The 15251-nt window shown below is 36.8% G+C and overlaps 1 protein-coding gene across 4 annotated transcripts in view; it reads right to left on the reverse strand.

Annotated features, from left to right (window-relative positions):
- Positions 1-15251, reverse strand: part of TAOK3 (TAO kinase 3) — a 146454-nt gene that overhangs the window by 20622 nt on the left and 110581 nt on the right. For all 4 annotated transcript variants that reach the window (XM_072953540.1, XM_006204797.4, XM_031670022.2 and 1 more), the window contains 2 exons: positions 9278-9412; positions 1026-1262 (listed from right to left, as the gene is read on the reverse strand). In XM_072953540.1, the coding sequence (XP_072809641.1) occupies positions 1026-1262; positions 9278-9412 (372 nt within the window). The remainder of the gene's footprint in view (positions 1-1025; positions 1263-9277; positions 9413-15251) is intronic.

Consider the following 15251-nt stretch of genomic DNA (forward strand, 5'->3'; position numbering starts at 1 on the left):
TGATGGTTATTTCTATGTATCTTTTCACTTTTATCTTGTATTATCAACAACTTTTCTGTTATGTAGAATTCTTTCCACATATTTACCAAATCAAATGTCCAAGAAAGACACTGACTGGTTTACTGTTTGGGCAGAGGTTTTCATGCCAGATTGCCTCATAGACTGATGGCTGTTTGGGGAACTGCTTCTACAATTCTGATTTTTCCTTCCACGTAGAGAGAGAGTGAGCGGGCATAATTACTGAAACACCTCTGACACCCTGTCCTCAGTCACTCCATCCCCACAGAGCACAAATTCACCCCAGCTTTTTAACACCATGTAAGTCATATGGGGAGTGGGGGTTTGGGAAGGTGACTGGTTTAGCACTGCCAGTGCCTGGGTAGGCAAGTCTGTTTAATTTTGTTCAATATTAGCCATTTCCCTTCAGATATAAATCACTTCTCCCATCTACCATTTATCAGTAATAAAGGTGACATTTTGACTCTCTATCTGCCTTACCATCTTGTCTGTTTTTAAAATTAGTTTAGAACCTGGATGGGGAAGAGAGGTCCTTAGAGGACCCATGCAATAGCCAGATCAGTTACTTGCTGCCATTGGTCAGGTGCCCATCTTTAGACCAATCAGCAGGCAGGGATTATCACCACTAAAAGGGACTATTTGTAGAGCAATTTTCCTTTGAAGAGAACTGTCGGTAAGGCAGGCACAGTGACAGACCTAATGGTACAAATTTCCAAGAACAGAAGCATCCCATTTCTTTTCATGTGTACCAGACCCCCATCAAGGGAGCGATGCTCAGAATATAACTGAATAGACAAGAATGTAATATATACTTTCAGTTACTATTTTAACTTTTAACGACAATTTTAAGTAGCCCCATAAACCCAGAAACATCCTCCCCGCCACAAAGCAATATTGTTCTTCCATTGCCAAAAAGCACATCAGTCCTGTCTCCTGCAGACATGATGTCGCTGACTGGAACGGGCTGGGCTTGGCTGAGGCACGGGGGCATGTGTGCATGTACTGACCTCCTTTTCTATGATAGCCACTTGCTTCTTGGCCAGCTTCTCCAGCTCGATGGACGAGTTGTTGGCATGTGTCTCCACCTCCTTCTGTAGCTTGAGGCGGTGCTCGTCCATCTCAGCCTTCAGCTTGTTCTCCAGGGCGATCAGCTGCTTCTGGTGCTGGCGCCGCATCCGCTTATAACCTGACATCTGTTCCCGCAACTCGTTCTCCTGCTCATGCTCATGGATCTGTCGTGTAACCTGATTTGGGTTGGGGAACAGAACTCAGGTAACCAGACTCGTGGAAGACAGACTCTCAGGCAAAGCAGAAAAATCCTCTGGCATAATTTTATTTATTATTGTCGCCATCAGTTTTAATGATTATTTTCTGAACACTCACGTGTACCAGGCGCTGTGTTGGGTGTTCTTTACAGTCTTTATCTCTAATCCAACAAACCATCTCATTCACTCAGTCATTTTATTCATTTATGAGGTAGGTGTAACCACCATCATTTTATTGATGAAGAAATTAACCTTGAGGGAATTAATGTATTTCTTCAGCCAAAATATATTTACATCTTTTTGATATATCATTCTATATATCCTCAAGGTCACAGAGCTAATAAGGACTAGGGCTGGGATTCAGACCTGCTTCTATCTGATCCCAGAGCCATGCTATTTCCACTACACCAGGATTTCTCAATCTTGGCACTATTGACAATGAGCCAGATAATTCTTGGTTCTGAGAGGCTGTCTTATGCATTACAGGATGTTTACCAGCATTCCTCCTAAGTTAAGATAATACAAAAAAATGTCTGTAGACATTGCCAAATGTCCCCTGGGGGGCAAATCCCTCTGGTTGAGAAGCACGGTACTATATTATACTATTTATATGTTTCTTTTTAAAGATCATGTCTCTAATAGTCATAGGAATCTTGAATATCCTATTAAAATAGTTTGAACAAGATTTATTTCCAGTTCTTGATATGAACTGAGAGAGCAAGAGTGAAAGTAACTGAGAGAAAGAGAAAGAGAGAGAGAGAGAGAGAGCGCTATCCTTCTAAATCATCTGTCTCCCTCCTCCCCTTCCCTGCAAAAAAGATGTTAACAAATTACACACCCTCACTTGCTCTCCTAAAGAGGAGAAAGCTTTTCTATAATTTTTGGATGCCTACTTTTCTTAGTAATTTTTCCTTAACCCATTTTCAAATGAGTATCTAACAAACTGAAGATTGCAACTGTAAATTTCAGCATTTCTTGTTTCTTTACATTAAACCTTTTCTGATTTTCCAGTCTTTCCTTCAATTTATGACCCTTCATTATTTTCCTACTAGATTCTCTAGTCACTTCCTTCTAATCTTCCCTATTTTAGCAGAAAATCTTAATTACACAATTATGACTTTGGTTTTGTTTTTTCACTAAGTAATTCAGTCATTCCAATCTACTATTATAAGCCAACTCTCCCCAATCTAACCCTCAAACAAGTTTTACTGGAAATTTTCATGCTGCTATTAATTCTCTCTACTATTTTCAGTTTATGGGTCAAAGTGCATTTTGTACAAAGAATAGTTTGTTTCTTTGCTCTTTTTAGAAGGTGTCCCTGCATACTAGACTGAGTCCTTACTATCAAGAGTGCTGTTCTGTAACTGGATAGTATTATCAAAGCACACCATTAAACATAAGCTGAACTTTGAAACCTTTCCAGCTGAAACTAACACTAGGTTTCTCATATTCATTTCTCTTTTCTAAAGGACAATCCTCTTTAAAGTATGAAGAATAAGAGCAGAAGATATTTCAAGACCAAAAAAAAAAAAAAAAGATACCATCACTAAAGACACATCTAACACTCTAAAGAAAATAATCTATTTCTATTTTGTCATTACAATAACATTTTTTAAATGTACTTATTTCATGATAAAAGGAAGAAGCAGTCTGAAATACATGTGTACATTTCACTTTCTCATGCCTGTGTCTTCCTGAAGTTCAATTATAGGGAAAAAAATTCCAATGAACAGAAAGGATACCATTCAATCTTTTTGAATTCACTTGTTTTTCAGACAAATATGGCAGTCAAGTGTCTGTTCTGGGGTAATGAGTTTGAGGCATGTTTTATCCACAAACTTATTTTTTTCTTATTTGAGCATTCCATCTTTAATCAGATTCCCAAAGCTGAGGCATGGTACACTCTAAAGTTATCACAACACATTTAAAACTGGCCAGCAGAATGTCTGACGGGCTTGTGGTCAATAAAATATTTTTAGGATGGCCATTTCTCTAAACCAGGCAGTCTCCATATAAAATGGAAATGAGTTGTATCAAGAACACTTTCTATTCTAATTGGTGGGTGAGTCCCTGTTAAGAGGGTGGTCCTGCTGCATGCCAGATCATATGAGCTTGTGGCAGAGACAAATTACAAAGCTCACCATGCTACCACTGTACATAACTGAATTCCACAAGAGCCACTTTGCCTGCAAATGCGAATGCTTCCCATAATTTGGTTAATCACCATTTTAAACTCCTAATATCACCTTCCATTTGTTACAACTAAACTTTCTAAATTTCAGAGTAATTGTCTAAATTTTTAGGTACATTTAGAGATACTGAGTTTTAGAATTCCATGCTCAAGTTAGATAGATGAATTTAAATAAAAGTATAACCATGTTTCATTTACGGAGTCTAACATGAAACATATAAAACATATTATCTATAGTTATGTATACCTGTGTGTTTTAAGTTTATACTTCATGTCTTATAAATACACTATGTGGTCAACAGAATTAAAAATAGCTCATAATTTTATCTTACTTTATGGTTGACATAATATGCTTTCACATGTAATTAATCTCTTTAATTTTTATAAAGCCTGGGATTTGCACTAAGGTCCTACAGCTCTTGAATTGCCTGAGAAATCCACATTACCAAGGCAGCAAAGAAAGAACCTTTCTGTTAGGAAGTAATGGAGGGGAAAAAGCATTGGAGAGAGCGGTTAAGTCTAAGTTACAAACTGAGTAATTCTAAGAATGAGAGAAAGTTGTAGAAAGGTAATGACTGGTTTTCACAAGTGTGGTGTCAAAAATGTGATCATCTAAAAGACGGTAGCAGCATCCTGCCATACCTAGTAGGCTGCTTGCAGACAAATCTCTTTTCACCCCTCACTATACAGCTGACCTTGGGCAAAGTACATAACCTCTTGAAGTCTCTCAATATCTTCATATATTAAGAGGAAATACTGCTATAATGAGATAACACTTGTGCCTTGCAAGGTGTCTGATACACACAAGATATTCAATATATGTTGGTTTCCTTCTTCCGCCGAGCTATGAGTAGTGTGTTTTTTTAAAACTCTTCCACTAAGCATTTCTGATGATGGGGACATAGATCAGAAGTGGATCTAAGAGAAACGGCAAGTTTAACAATAAAACTGTTCTTATGCCTAGGTTGTGGATTAGAATATATAATTTCTGAATCTGAATTAACTATTTCATATACTTGGAATGATACATAAAAATAAAGAACAAAGGAAGACTGAACTTTTTTCAGAAAGTTTCTACAGCCATTGCCTTCTACCCTGTTTAGTTCTAGCAAAATTTGGCCCTAAAACAAACCACTTCATCCAAAGTGTACTGTATGCCTACCAAGTACCGAATACTGCACTAGAAGGCCAATAAGCAACTTACTGAACATAAAAGAGGAGCACGGTGGCTGATAACATTACTCTCTTCAGAGATCAAAGGCACCTTACAAGATTAATTATGTGTAAGAACCAAAATAATATGTATGATAAAACTGGCTACCTCAGCACTTAGAACAAATGAAATTTATAGCAAGTTCTTAAAAAGAATACAGTGAGTCACATTTTGGCATCAGAAATTTGACATTTCACTCTTGCAAACACCTAGGGAAAAAATATTTTAAATTCATACTAAAAGTAATGACTGGTAACAGGCAATTCTGCGTTGTACAGAAAAACCGATATGAAGAACTCTGAAAACACACACTTAAAAACCCAAACTCTTCTGTGATAGCAGGACTGGAAGAGACTTCATTCATTCACTTGTTCATTCATTCACTCAACACATGTTTACTGAGGGACTTTGGTCAAGTGGATGGGGCATATAGACTGGGCAGCACGAGTGAAAAATGGTATCAGGAAGGATCTTAGTGAGATTAAGAAGCCAAGAAAAAGGAAAGAGGAGATACACAGCGTTTTGATAAGCAACCTCTGGTGCACCAGCCAGGAAGAGAACACACTTCCAAGCATTTAGAAACAGAACAGCAGGGCACATGAAAGGGGGAACAGTAGCATTTACTCTAATATTTTACGCTGGTCTATCAAACTCATTCAAGTACACGACTTCACAATTAGCTGAATGATTAGGTTGCATTTTTTTAAAAAAAATCAAGTGAAGATTTCATTTTTACATGAGCTCTTTTATTGAATCTGATAAAAACCAAAGTAGAAGAATCTATATTTGTATGGATAGAAAAATAAAAATTTTTCTCCTACATGCTTGCCTGGAGATTAGAAACTAAGTTTCACACCCCTCTCCTTAATGTGTATTCTAAAATCAGTTCCCATGTTTTGGACCACTGCATTCTAGTGAGTACTCCTCCAGAAGGCCAAATGTTGAACTGTCTGATAGATGTGGCCTTGGTGCTCTTTATAGGAACACCTACTATGGGAACAGCCGGTGACCCAGAATACTATGAAATTTTAAGAAATGACATCAAGGGGGAGGGTAGCAGTAGAGTGCATGCTTATCATGCAAAAGGTCCTGGGTTCAAGCCCCAGTACCTCCACTAAAAAATAAAATAAAATAAAAAATTAATTTAAAAATACATAAAGAAACCTAGTTACCTTCCCCCCCTCAAAAAAAATTCTTTTAAATGACATCAGATGTAAAAATAGCTGAAAATACTCTGATGAGTCACTAATCTAATTAAAATACTAGCCTCTCCATTCAAGAACAATTAAAAACTCAAAGAAGGCACATCTTAAAGGCCCAAGAAGTCAGGTGAGTAATTTTGAAGAACTACATAAACATCTGCTTACTCAGATAACAAATCAGCCCAATACGAACTTTCGTACAGAAGAAGAAAAAGAAAGAATAAAAGAGATCCCATGAAAGGCCCTTTCTTCTAATTTTTCAAAAGAAGGTCAATAATCTCTGCCCTTAAATGATTATAATAATAATTTAAAAGTATATATGTATCAAATTTGAAAGTTCCCTCAGAGTTTCCTCTAGTATCAAGGTCTTTTGTTACAAATGCAATTGTGCAACAGTGTACCATAACATAAAAAACTCAGTTTTAAGGTGCCAAAATAATAAAAAAACATCTAGCAGTAAAAGCCTGTAGCCCATGGGCTTAATACATTTGTCAATAGCCCCATTCAAAAGCAAAATGTAGGAAGAATTGCTAAGGGGAAAAAAAAATCACAGAGATAGGCCTCTTTTAGGTTTATGAAGAAGGGGTAGATTGATAAAACAAATTTGAGGAATCGTAATTTTTTTTGTCAGTTTGCAAGTCTAGTGAAAATATATACTCATCACTTATCTATTTAGTAACTGATAAACTAATTTCTAAATTCTTTTTCTTTTTGCTGTTCACTTTCGGATCACTCTGTGGCTTGTTGGCACTTCTGCTAGAAGATTACAAAGAAAGAGTAAAACCAAAATAAATAAATCAACATAGTATTGCTACTAACTATGAGAAGTGAAGAGAGGTTTCAACAATGACTTGATTATTCAATACGCTGGACTTTCATTTCCCCATGATCTTGTTCTTATTTTTATGTTATTTTAAGTAATTTTAGCCCCTTTCATTTCAGCAGGGATCTACGAAAAACACTAAGGTTTGAGATAAATTTTTAAAAATTAGATGCCTCTTTTTGATATTCCAATGTCCTGATTTATATACTCCTATTGGAATTAGCCTTTTAAAATAATATAATGGGAACTAGAACTGTAGTACTTGATAATACACATTAAAATATCCACACCAATAGTTATATTGTCCAAAAAGGGACACAGAACGGCATACCACCACAACACTTTTCCTTTTAATTTTTTTTCTCTCTAAAAACCATTAAATACAAATACCACTAAACTCTGACAAGCTTGCATCAATCCCACCGTGACTCCCAAAGCATCACATTTGGAGATTTTACACATGAAACAACTTATTTTGTGGCTATAGCAACAGCCTATTGCGACTCTGCTTTTAACTTAATATAGGTAGGGGAGGGCCTTTTAGCAAATCCAAAGTCCATCAGAGAGACTGATCCCAGCGTTCTCTGGATGTGCACTGTGGAGCCTGCAGGATTCCGAGGCGCTCCTGAGGTCTTTGCCCGTAGCCCTGAGATAGCCTAGTAGGGAAGCAGCTTTCATCATCCACAGAGAGGGAGACTGTGATGGCTGAGATGCACACAGGGTGGCCCTGGGTGAGTTCACGAATGGGAGCATGAGATCATTCTGGGATGGCAGTAGTGATCTTCCTGGGAGGCAGGAGAGGTCATGAATATATGATGTGGGAATGAGGGTGTGGCAAGTGAGAAGAGAAGAGAAGCTGTCCCAGAGGGTTTGGAAAGCCCGCTTGGTACAATGTCTGCTTCACATTTAAAACCTGCTTATGGTGCTCTGATTCTCAGTGGTGGTTCAGCATTTCTCCTCTCACTTCAGCATGCACAGGTCTGGATAAAGGTGCAAGTCTCACAAGAGTCAGGGGTAAGTAGTAGTATTTCCCAAATACCATATTTCTTTTTTGTCAGATACCATGGTATGAAGATATTTACTATTCAGTAATTTCATGATGCTTTATTTAGATTCAAAAGCATGTTTTGTAGGTGCTTAACAATCATTAGCAAATACATAGTGGACATTTTAAGACCTCCATTACACAGTATGGCATGCATTTAAAATGAAAAATTGCCCATTGAAGAGACAACAAGAAACTTCTATACAAAGGACCTTAAAGGCAGGTTGATTTATAAGCAGTCTAAATTAAATTGCTTGCTTTTAGACAGCAGTAGGCATAGCAATATGTAGGTGCTTTAACTTCCATTTTCTTTCTATTTGGGTTTTTAAAAATTATAACCCATTATCAATCCCAAAGGTAACTAACCGAAAAGCCTTTAAAACACTTGAGAAATAAAAGTGGAAATCAGATTTAAAAAATAGGACAAGAAAAAGAATCATTTCTGGGTCGGCCTCAGATGATGTCATCACAGGTTCTAAATGTAACAGCCAGGCAGTGTACACTAACTCTTCCTGCCCATGTGACCTCTAGCATCAATCTGGGCACAACAACTAATATTTCAATAATTTTTTGGCTGAGAAGTGATATTCGGAAGCAAAAGATTAAAGAGAGTTAAGAGTGCCAAGGATGCAACGATGTGAGTGTGTGTGTGTGTGTGAGTGTGTGAGTGTGAGTGCGCACGCGCACGCGTCGGGGGCCAAGGGGAGGAGGCATGAAAACTAACTCTTCCAGTACACACCCCTTTTGCTACTACAAGGGCATCCAGCAATCACATTTGCAATAGTAAAAATGCTGAAGGTTCCTACAGTATCTTTTCTTCCACAACCATCCCTCCCCTCTCCTACAAAGCCCCTCTTGCTTTATTGGTGGCAGGAAAATTCTTCAGGGGTTAAATGGGGAAGTGCAGCCACTACCATTGTTGCAATAAATAAATGAATGAACCAGAACGAACCAGCAATCCATTCCTGGGAAGCAAGTATCTTTTTTCCTACAATTACATACATTAGCCAGAAACCATATATTTTTTTTTAAATTGTGTTTTATCTTTTGATGTGGGTATACACATTACAGACACACACATGCACCTATACAAAAAGAAGCATAGTGCCCTGCATACATATACATCAAATACCTTTAAAATATTTTTTAGCATGAATATTTCAATGAAAAGACAAATAGCTTTTACAAAATTGGATAGATTAGCAACTTCATCTCAAAGGCCTTTTATTTTGCACATACAGCATATATAAATACACACACAGACACACACACACACACACACACACACACACACACAAAGGGTTTTTTTTTCCATGCCGGAGACAATGCTAAAATATCTGAGATCAGGTTGCTATGCCAACAGATTTTTTCTAAAATGAATAAAATTATTAGGAGGGAGAAAACATTCTTGACTCCTTTCCTCCCATCCATGAAGCCGAGAGAGGCTCAGGGAGGGCGAGAGGCTGCCAGATGGGGAGGAGGGGAAGGAAGGGAAGGTGGGTAGAGGGGTGTTTGCTTACCAAAGATGCTGATTTGATCGTGGCAAAGCGCTCTCTGTTCCGGTAGTGGAGGGCCTGGCTCTGAACTGACTGGGTAGGCCGCGGCTCAGGCCTGGGATCGCCGTGGCCCGCCTCATCCCTTATGAATACATGATCCTGCAGAAATGGATAAAAACAAGGAGAAAGTCCAGCTGTGCTCTTTCCTCGCCGGCTGCCTCTCTCTCACCCCTCTTTCTGCACAAGCACTGCTGTTTGAAATGCATAGTTTAGCTCTCTGCTAGTCCCCGCAGCTCCCACGGTACAAAATGAATAAGCAACACATTGCAGCCTTCAGTTAGGAATGTCAGCTGATCGCTAGTGGGATGCCTTCTGAATCCCTGGCAGGCTTTTTCTTTACCTCCAGAATTACATATATGCAAAAGAAAAAAAGAATAGAAAAAACAAGGCAATGTACAGACTCCTTAGAACAGTTTGCTTAAAACGCTGTAACCAAATAATTCCTTTAAAAATGTCATGTCCATGTCTAGCAAGGAGGATGCTGGTGGCTTTTAACATAAAAGCGAGCCTCCGCCTCATTCCCTTGAAAGATCTGCTTTCTCAATTTAATTTTATTTGAGATCTGTTCGGTAGGATCATCGTTCTGCCTAGAATCAGTGTAGGCTTGTGCTGAACTGCCTCTCTATCTTGTGCTGGGAAGATTCGGCAGTCACTGAGGGATCCTGCTTTCCAGTCATGATCGTACACAGTTCTAGCACCTTCTCTCTACAGCTTCTGAAAGGATTTTTTTTTAGATTTAAAGAGACAGGCATACAATTTTAACCAAACGATACTTTCACAAATTCTTCCTCAACTCAGTCTCCGTATGGTCACCAGAGTGAGTAAAGCTGGAATTTAACGTCCTTGACTGATTTAATAAATTCTGTGCTTCTTCATAGGCAAAGATGATTAATCTTGTTGTAATGCCCAGTGAAAAATAACATTCCCTGGAAGGATGATAATGGATGTTTCTTAAATGCAATTGAAAGGACTTTTAAAGGGGAAAATGCTTTCAAAGGGTGATGTTTTGCTCTAGAAAAGACGAAGTGGTCAGTCAGTGAGAAGCTCTACCCCTTCAGAAAAAAAAATACTACAACAATTAATAGCTCAAAAACATGTACAACCATGGGGGATTTTTAAATAGTACACGTTCAGGATGGGGAAGGAGAAATTGATTCTCTTATTGCCCTAGGGTTTTAGGAGAAACCATGGTGAGAAGTCAGTTTTGCATTTTGTCCATGATTATTTGAAATTTTTTATAATTGCTCTTTCCTTCATCAGATAACAAAATTAAAGAGATTTAAAAAATACAAAATCTTATTATATAGTCTAAAATTTTGAAAAATCAAAACATATACTCCTTGAGGAAAATTAAATTTTATATCCCAGTTTTTATGTAAAAGCCAAGAGCCATGATTAAATTCATTACTGGGCTGATTTTCTTTTTCCTTTTATAAAATTACAATGCTTCAGAATGTTGGGAAGGTATGTAGCATTACATCTATATTTAGAGTTTTTTTTTTTATTTACTGTACTGTGGTCTATTTTGCTTTCAAATTATGAAGACACCTTTAACACCACTGAAGGCATAATTACCAAATTCAAGGGGTGTTCTATTGCTGTGCTGTCCAATAAGATAGCCACTAGCCACATGGATATTTTATTTAGATAACATGTAAAATTCAGTTTCTAAGTCACACCAGTTATGTTTCAAGATAGCCACTATGGCTGCCATACTGAATAGTGTAGGTTTGGTTCATTTCCACCATCGCAGAAAGTTCTATTAGATAGCACTATAGGTTAAGAATGCATCTCAACCTGTATTTTTGAAATTTATTAAAAAATACTTGATAAGTCAATTAAAATTTTTCCACATTATTTCCAGGGAAATATAAACTCTTATTTTACCAGGCAAAGAGAGGTTAGGTATGGGACTAGATTTATGCACTAGGTTTAAGGTTCTAGAGAGGAAGGCACTGGGATCTAATACCAATCATATTGCTGAATATTTATTACTAAATTATGTTATCTCCAACATGGGTCTTACTTAACATTATAATCCCAGAAAAGCAAGAAGCTTCTAAATGTCAGTAATCAGAAGAGACAGACTAAGTAAAGGCCTGTGGTTTTACAGGTCACAGTTTTGGTGAGTATTAGACAACATTAAGTACACTTGCTGAGAGGGAGCTCTCGAATGCTGTGGCAGCAGCTCAGTTTCAAATTGTAAAACTTGATTTACAAAGTTAACTAGGACACCAGAATCCACACTATTCATATAACAGAATAAAACAAAACACATTCATGTGCAAATATGTGTAACTTTAATATTTGTTTTCTCTCAGATAAAAATTAACACTTGTAGGTTAGGACCCTGCTTATCAAATTAAAAGTCACATTATATTTGCTATATTTTTATACTCAAGGATATAAAACACCCTGAAAAAATTAAAATGTGTAGTCATAGTTATTTTAGTTGATACATAGCTAATTAAATAGCCCATTAAGGTATATTTAAAAAATAATGCTATTTTAGAAGTTAGTCTGAAGAATAGATCCAAAATTTTAATCTATTTTAAGTATAATAAATAATGCTCACAGTAGAACTCTTTGCTACTCTTCCCAATATTTTTAACTTTTAAAAAAGAATTCTTAGTTTCTGTAGCAGCTTTGTAACAGAGATTACCAACACAAAAAGTCTTCAAATATTATACCACAAGGGACCACAAAAAAGGCAAAATTAGTCTAACAGTGGATAGCCACTTCATGTGCATAGGGAAATAAATTTTAAGATATTCAACACCATTGCTTAAAACAAGTTCAAAACTCTGTAGACAACTTAAAGCAATTTTAAAATGAGAGGAATGTGACTTGAGAAGCAAGTAAGAACAAATTAAACTATCAGCTTTACTGGGTATTTTGCCTGTTGGTTACACTGACCCTTTAATTAGCAGTCCTTTTGAAAATGATTATACCTGGCTCCCAGAATTTCTAAGCTGAACACATTTTAAGATTGTTAATGGAAAGGGTCAATTTACTATTTTGTGCAGTTAAGCACTGCTGCATGTTATTTACAAATGATGATGAGAGGGCCAACATCTTTGATGCTGAAGAATGATTCTAGAAGATTAAGAACAAATACCATGTTCTGCTTACTAAGACAAAATATATGACTTGTTTATAATTTATCTTTATAACATTATCATCCAGGAACAAACAAAACAGCTTTTTGAAAAACCAATATGTATTGGGGACCAGTTTTAAGTAAATCTATGTTAATCTGATACATTGATAATGTTCTTTCATTGCAAAAAATGAAACTTCCTCAGATTAAAAAAAAAAGTTGTCATAATGTTTGCTCAAAACTTTTAGTAAAAAAAAAAATTGTAGGGAAGGGTATAGCTCAGTGGTAGAGCACATGCTTAGCATGCACGATGTCATGGATTCAATCCCCAGTATCTCCATTAAATAAAAAATAATACACAAAAAACCTAACTACCCTCCCCTCAAAAAATCCTTCAGTAAAAATAATTGAACTTTATACAACATAGTGAAGTATGTGAAGCAAGAGACACAAATCTTACTATTACACCCTGGGCAAGGGGCTTTACTCTTTATTTAGAAGTTTCCCCCTAAATATCCTACTATTTATGCTTTGAAATGAAGATTCATGGTGTGGTCACTAGTTTAAAGTTTCTAGATTAACTTGAAATTAACCTTAGAAGCCAGTCCACTGGACTCTGTTCTGTTTTGGGTATACCTTTATCACACTCTTCCTCCTGCTTATACTTGTCTGTCTGTGCATGAGACTGTGAGCTTTTTGAAGGCACAGTAAATGTGGTCTGAAAAATCTCAGTCTCCCTAGCACCTAGCACCATGCTTGGCACTTTGTGGGCATTCAGTAAATATTTGCTGAATAAATAAGCTCCAGAGTATAGGTCTGAGGAGATTGTGAGAAAATGACATTTTCTCCTTTATTATTTAACAGAATTCGAATTTGTATTTCATAAAAAACCTGCCACTCTGTACTCTAAGGAAGTCATAAAATAGTGACATGCACACACAAGCACCTCTTTACGTGGAGGGAGGGAGGGGATCTAAAAATGGCTTTTTTTCTGGTGACAAGAAGCCTTTTTATAGATTCCCATACTTCTCACGCTATGGAGAAGGGATCAGCAAACCTACTATCTCTTTCGTTTTGTTCATTTTAAAATTATTAAATTATTGCCTAAGCAGGTGCAGCTATCAAAAGCTGGGGCTAGAGGAAGGGGGAGAAGATGGAAAAGGGTCTCTTCACCTGGAAGGATAGCTTATCAGGGAGAAAAATCAACCAGCAGGATGCTGAGGATAAAGCTGTCACTATAGCAAGGTGGTCTGTGTGACTACTGTTTAAGAAACATTAACATTACCTTCATATGTTAATTTACTTTTACTTTGCCCAATGTGAGTGGAAGAGTCAAAGAACCTGCTCCTCTCTTCAGCAAAAATAGGAAAGGCCACTGAAGCAAGTGAAAATTAAACTAGAACATCCTATCCCCTCAAGGACATTGCTCTTTTTTCTCCCATGAAAATGGTAAAGTTGTTTTTTTTAAAAAGACGTGGGGGGTGGGGGGAACCTCACTAACACTGACTATTAGGAAGGGCCAAGTAAAGCTTTAGGAGTTAGGATAGAATGGTTTTTAAAAATAGTCTCTAAAAAGAGGCCATGATGACTACAGTTCATTAGATAAACTGAAAATAACAAGTTGATTAATGAACAAATAGTTTTAATATATTAAAGTCTTGTGATCTGTATTAATAGAAGGCAGCTGCAAGCAAAGATAACTGATTTTAGACTTTAACAAGATAAAACTATATCTTTTAACCGACAAATTAAAATACTTAGTTGCTTCGGATGATATTAAAATCTGTTTGCTACTGCTAAGTACACAATGGTTTTAAGGAGTAGAGTGGAAGCTTAGAGGCAGGCTAGGTGACTGCAAAAAAAAAAAAAAAAAAACTAATCTGGATTAAGAGTTTGCCCTGGGACTCATTTGTGAATAATCAAGAATTAAGGTGTAAAGTTGTGCCCTATAAAAGTTCATCTTCATTGAACATTTATTGAGTGCTTACTATGTGACAGACATCAGGCTAGGGGGCATGTGAAAAGAGATGTCCTTGAGGAGCTAACAGTCCAGAGATGTGGTGATATTCTTGTTGTTGGAAAAAGCAGTGTGGCAACACTAGCAAGGGGAAAAGAAGTAAGTGCTTAAAGTTTATTTTGTCAGAATATACCTTCTGTCTTATCAAATCATTCTTGCTCAAAAGGAAGATTAGATTAGGATACCTTCAGTGCCTGGGATAGACCAGAGTAGAGGCAAAGACTGGAGAAAAAGTAACCTGAAATTCTGATGTTAAAGGAAAATTTTCAGCATCTCACTTTACATTTTTGGGGCTTTATCTGTGACAGAACTGTCCTAAAATCAGGGCATCTTTATTCTGGATGCAGAACAGGTAACTGCAAGTCACACTCTTACTAGTTAAACATGGCCTTTAAAAGTAAGTTTACTTCCTACATAAAATGGTCATCTGTTCATATATATGATTTGACTAATTTAGGATATATCTGTAGTCTGGATTGTAACAATCAAGGGTGAGGAACAAAAACTTCCCCACCCTTATTTTTATATTTATTGAGCATGTTCTTATTGTCTAGAGTACCGTCATTGGAGAAAATCTATTCATTTAAGTCTTCCAAATCATAAAGATAATATTTAAGATTATTTGACCCTTTTAAATTCACATGTTCAATGAACCAAAATAGCATGGTGTCTGGTAATTAATTCATTCACTGTGTATTTTCTGTTTGTTCATTCATTCATTCCACAGCTGTTTACTGAGAGCCCATGCTGTGCCAGGCACTGTTTTAGGTGCTGAGATACAGTGCAGGACAAGGTAGGCATAGCCTTATCCATGATGAAAT

Source organism: Vicugna pacos, chromosome 32 (genome assembly GCF_048564905.1).
Source record: "Vicugna pacos chromosome 32, VicPac4, whole genome shotgun sequence".
NCBI lineage: Eukaryota > Metazoa > Chordata > Mammalia > Artiodactyla > Camelidae > Vicugna > Vicugna pacos.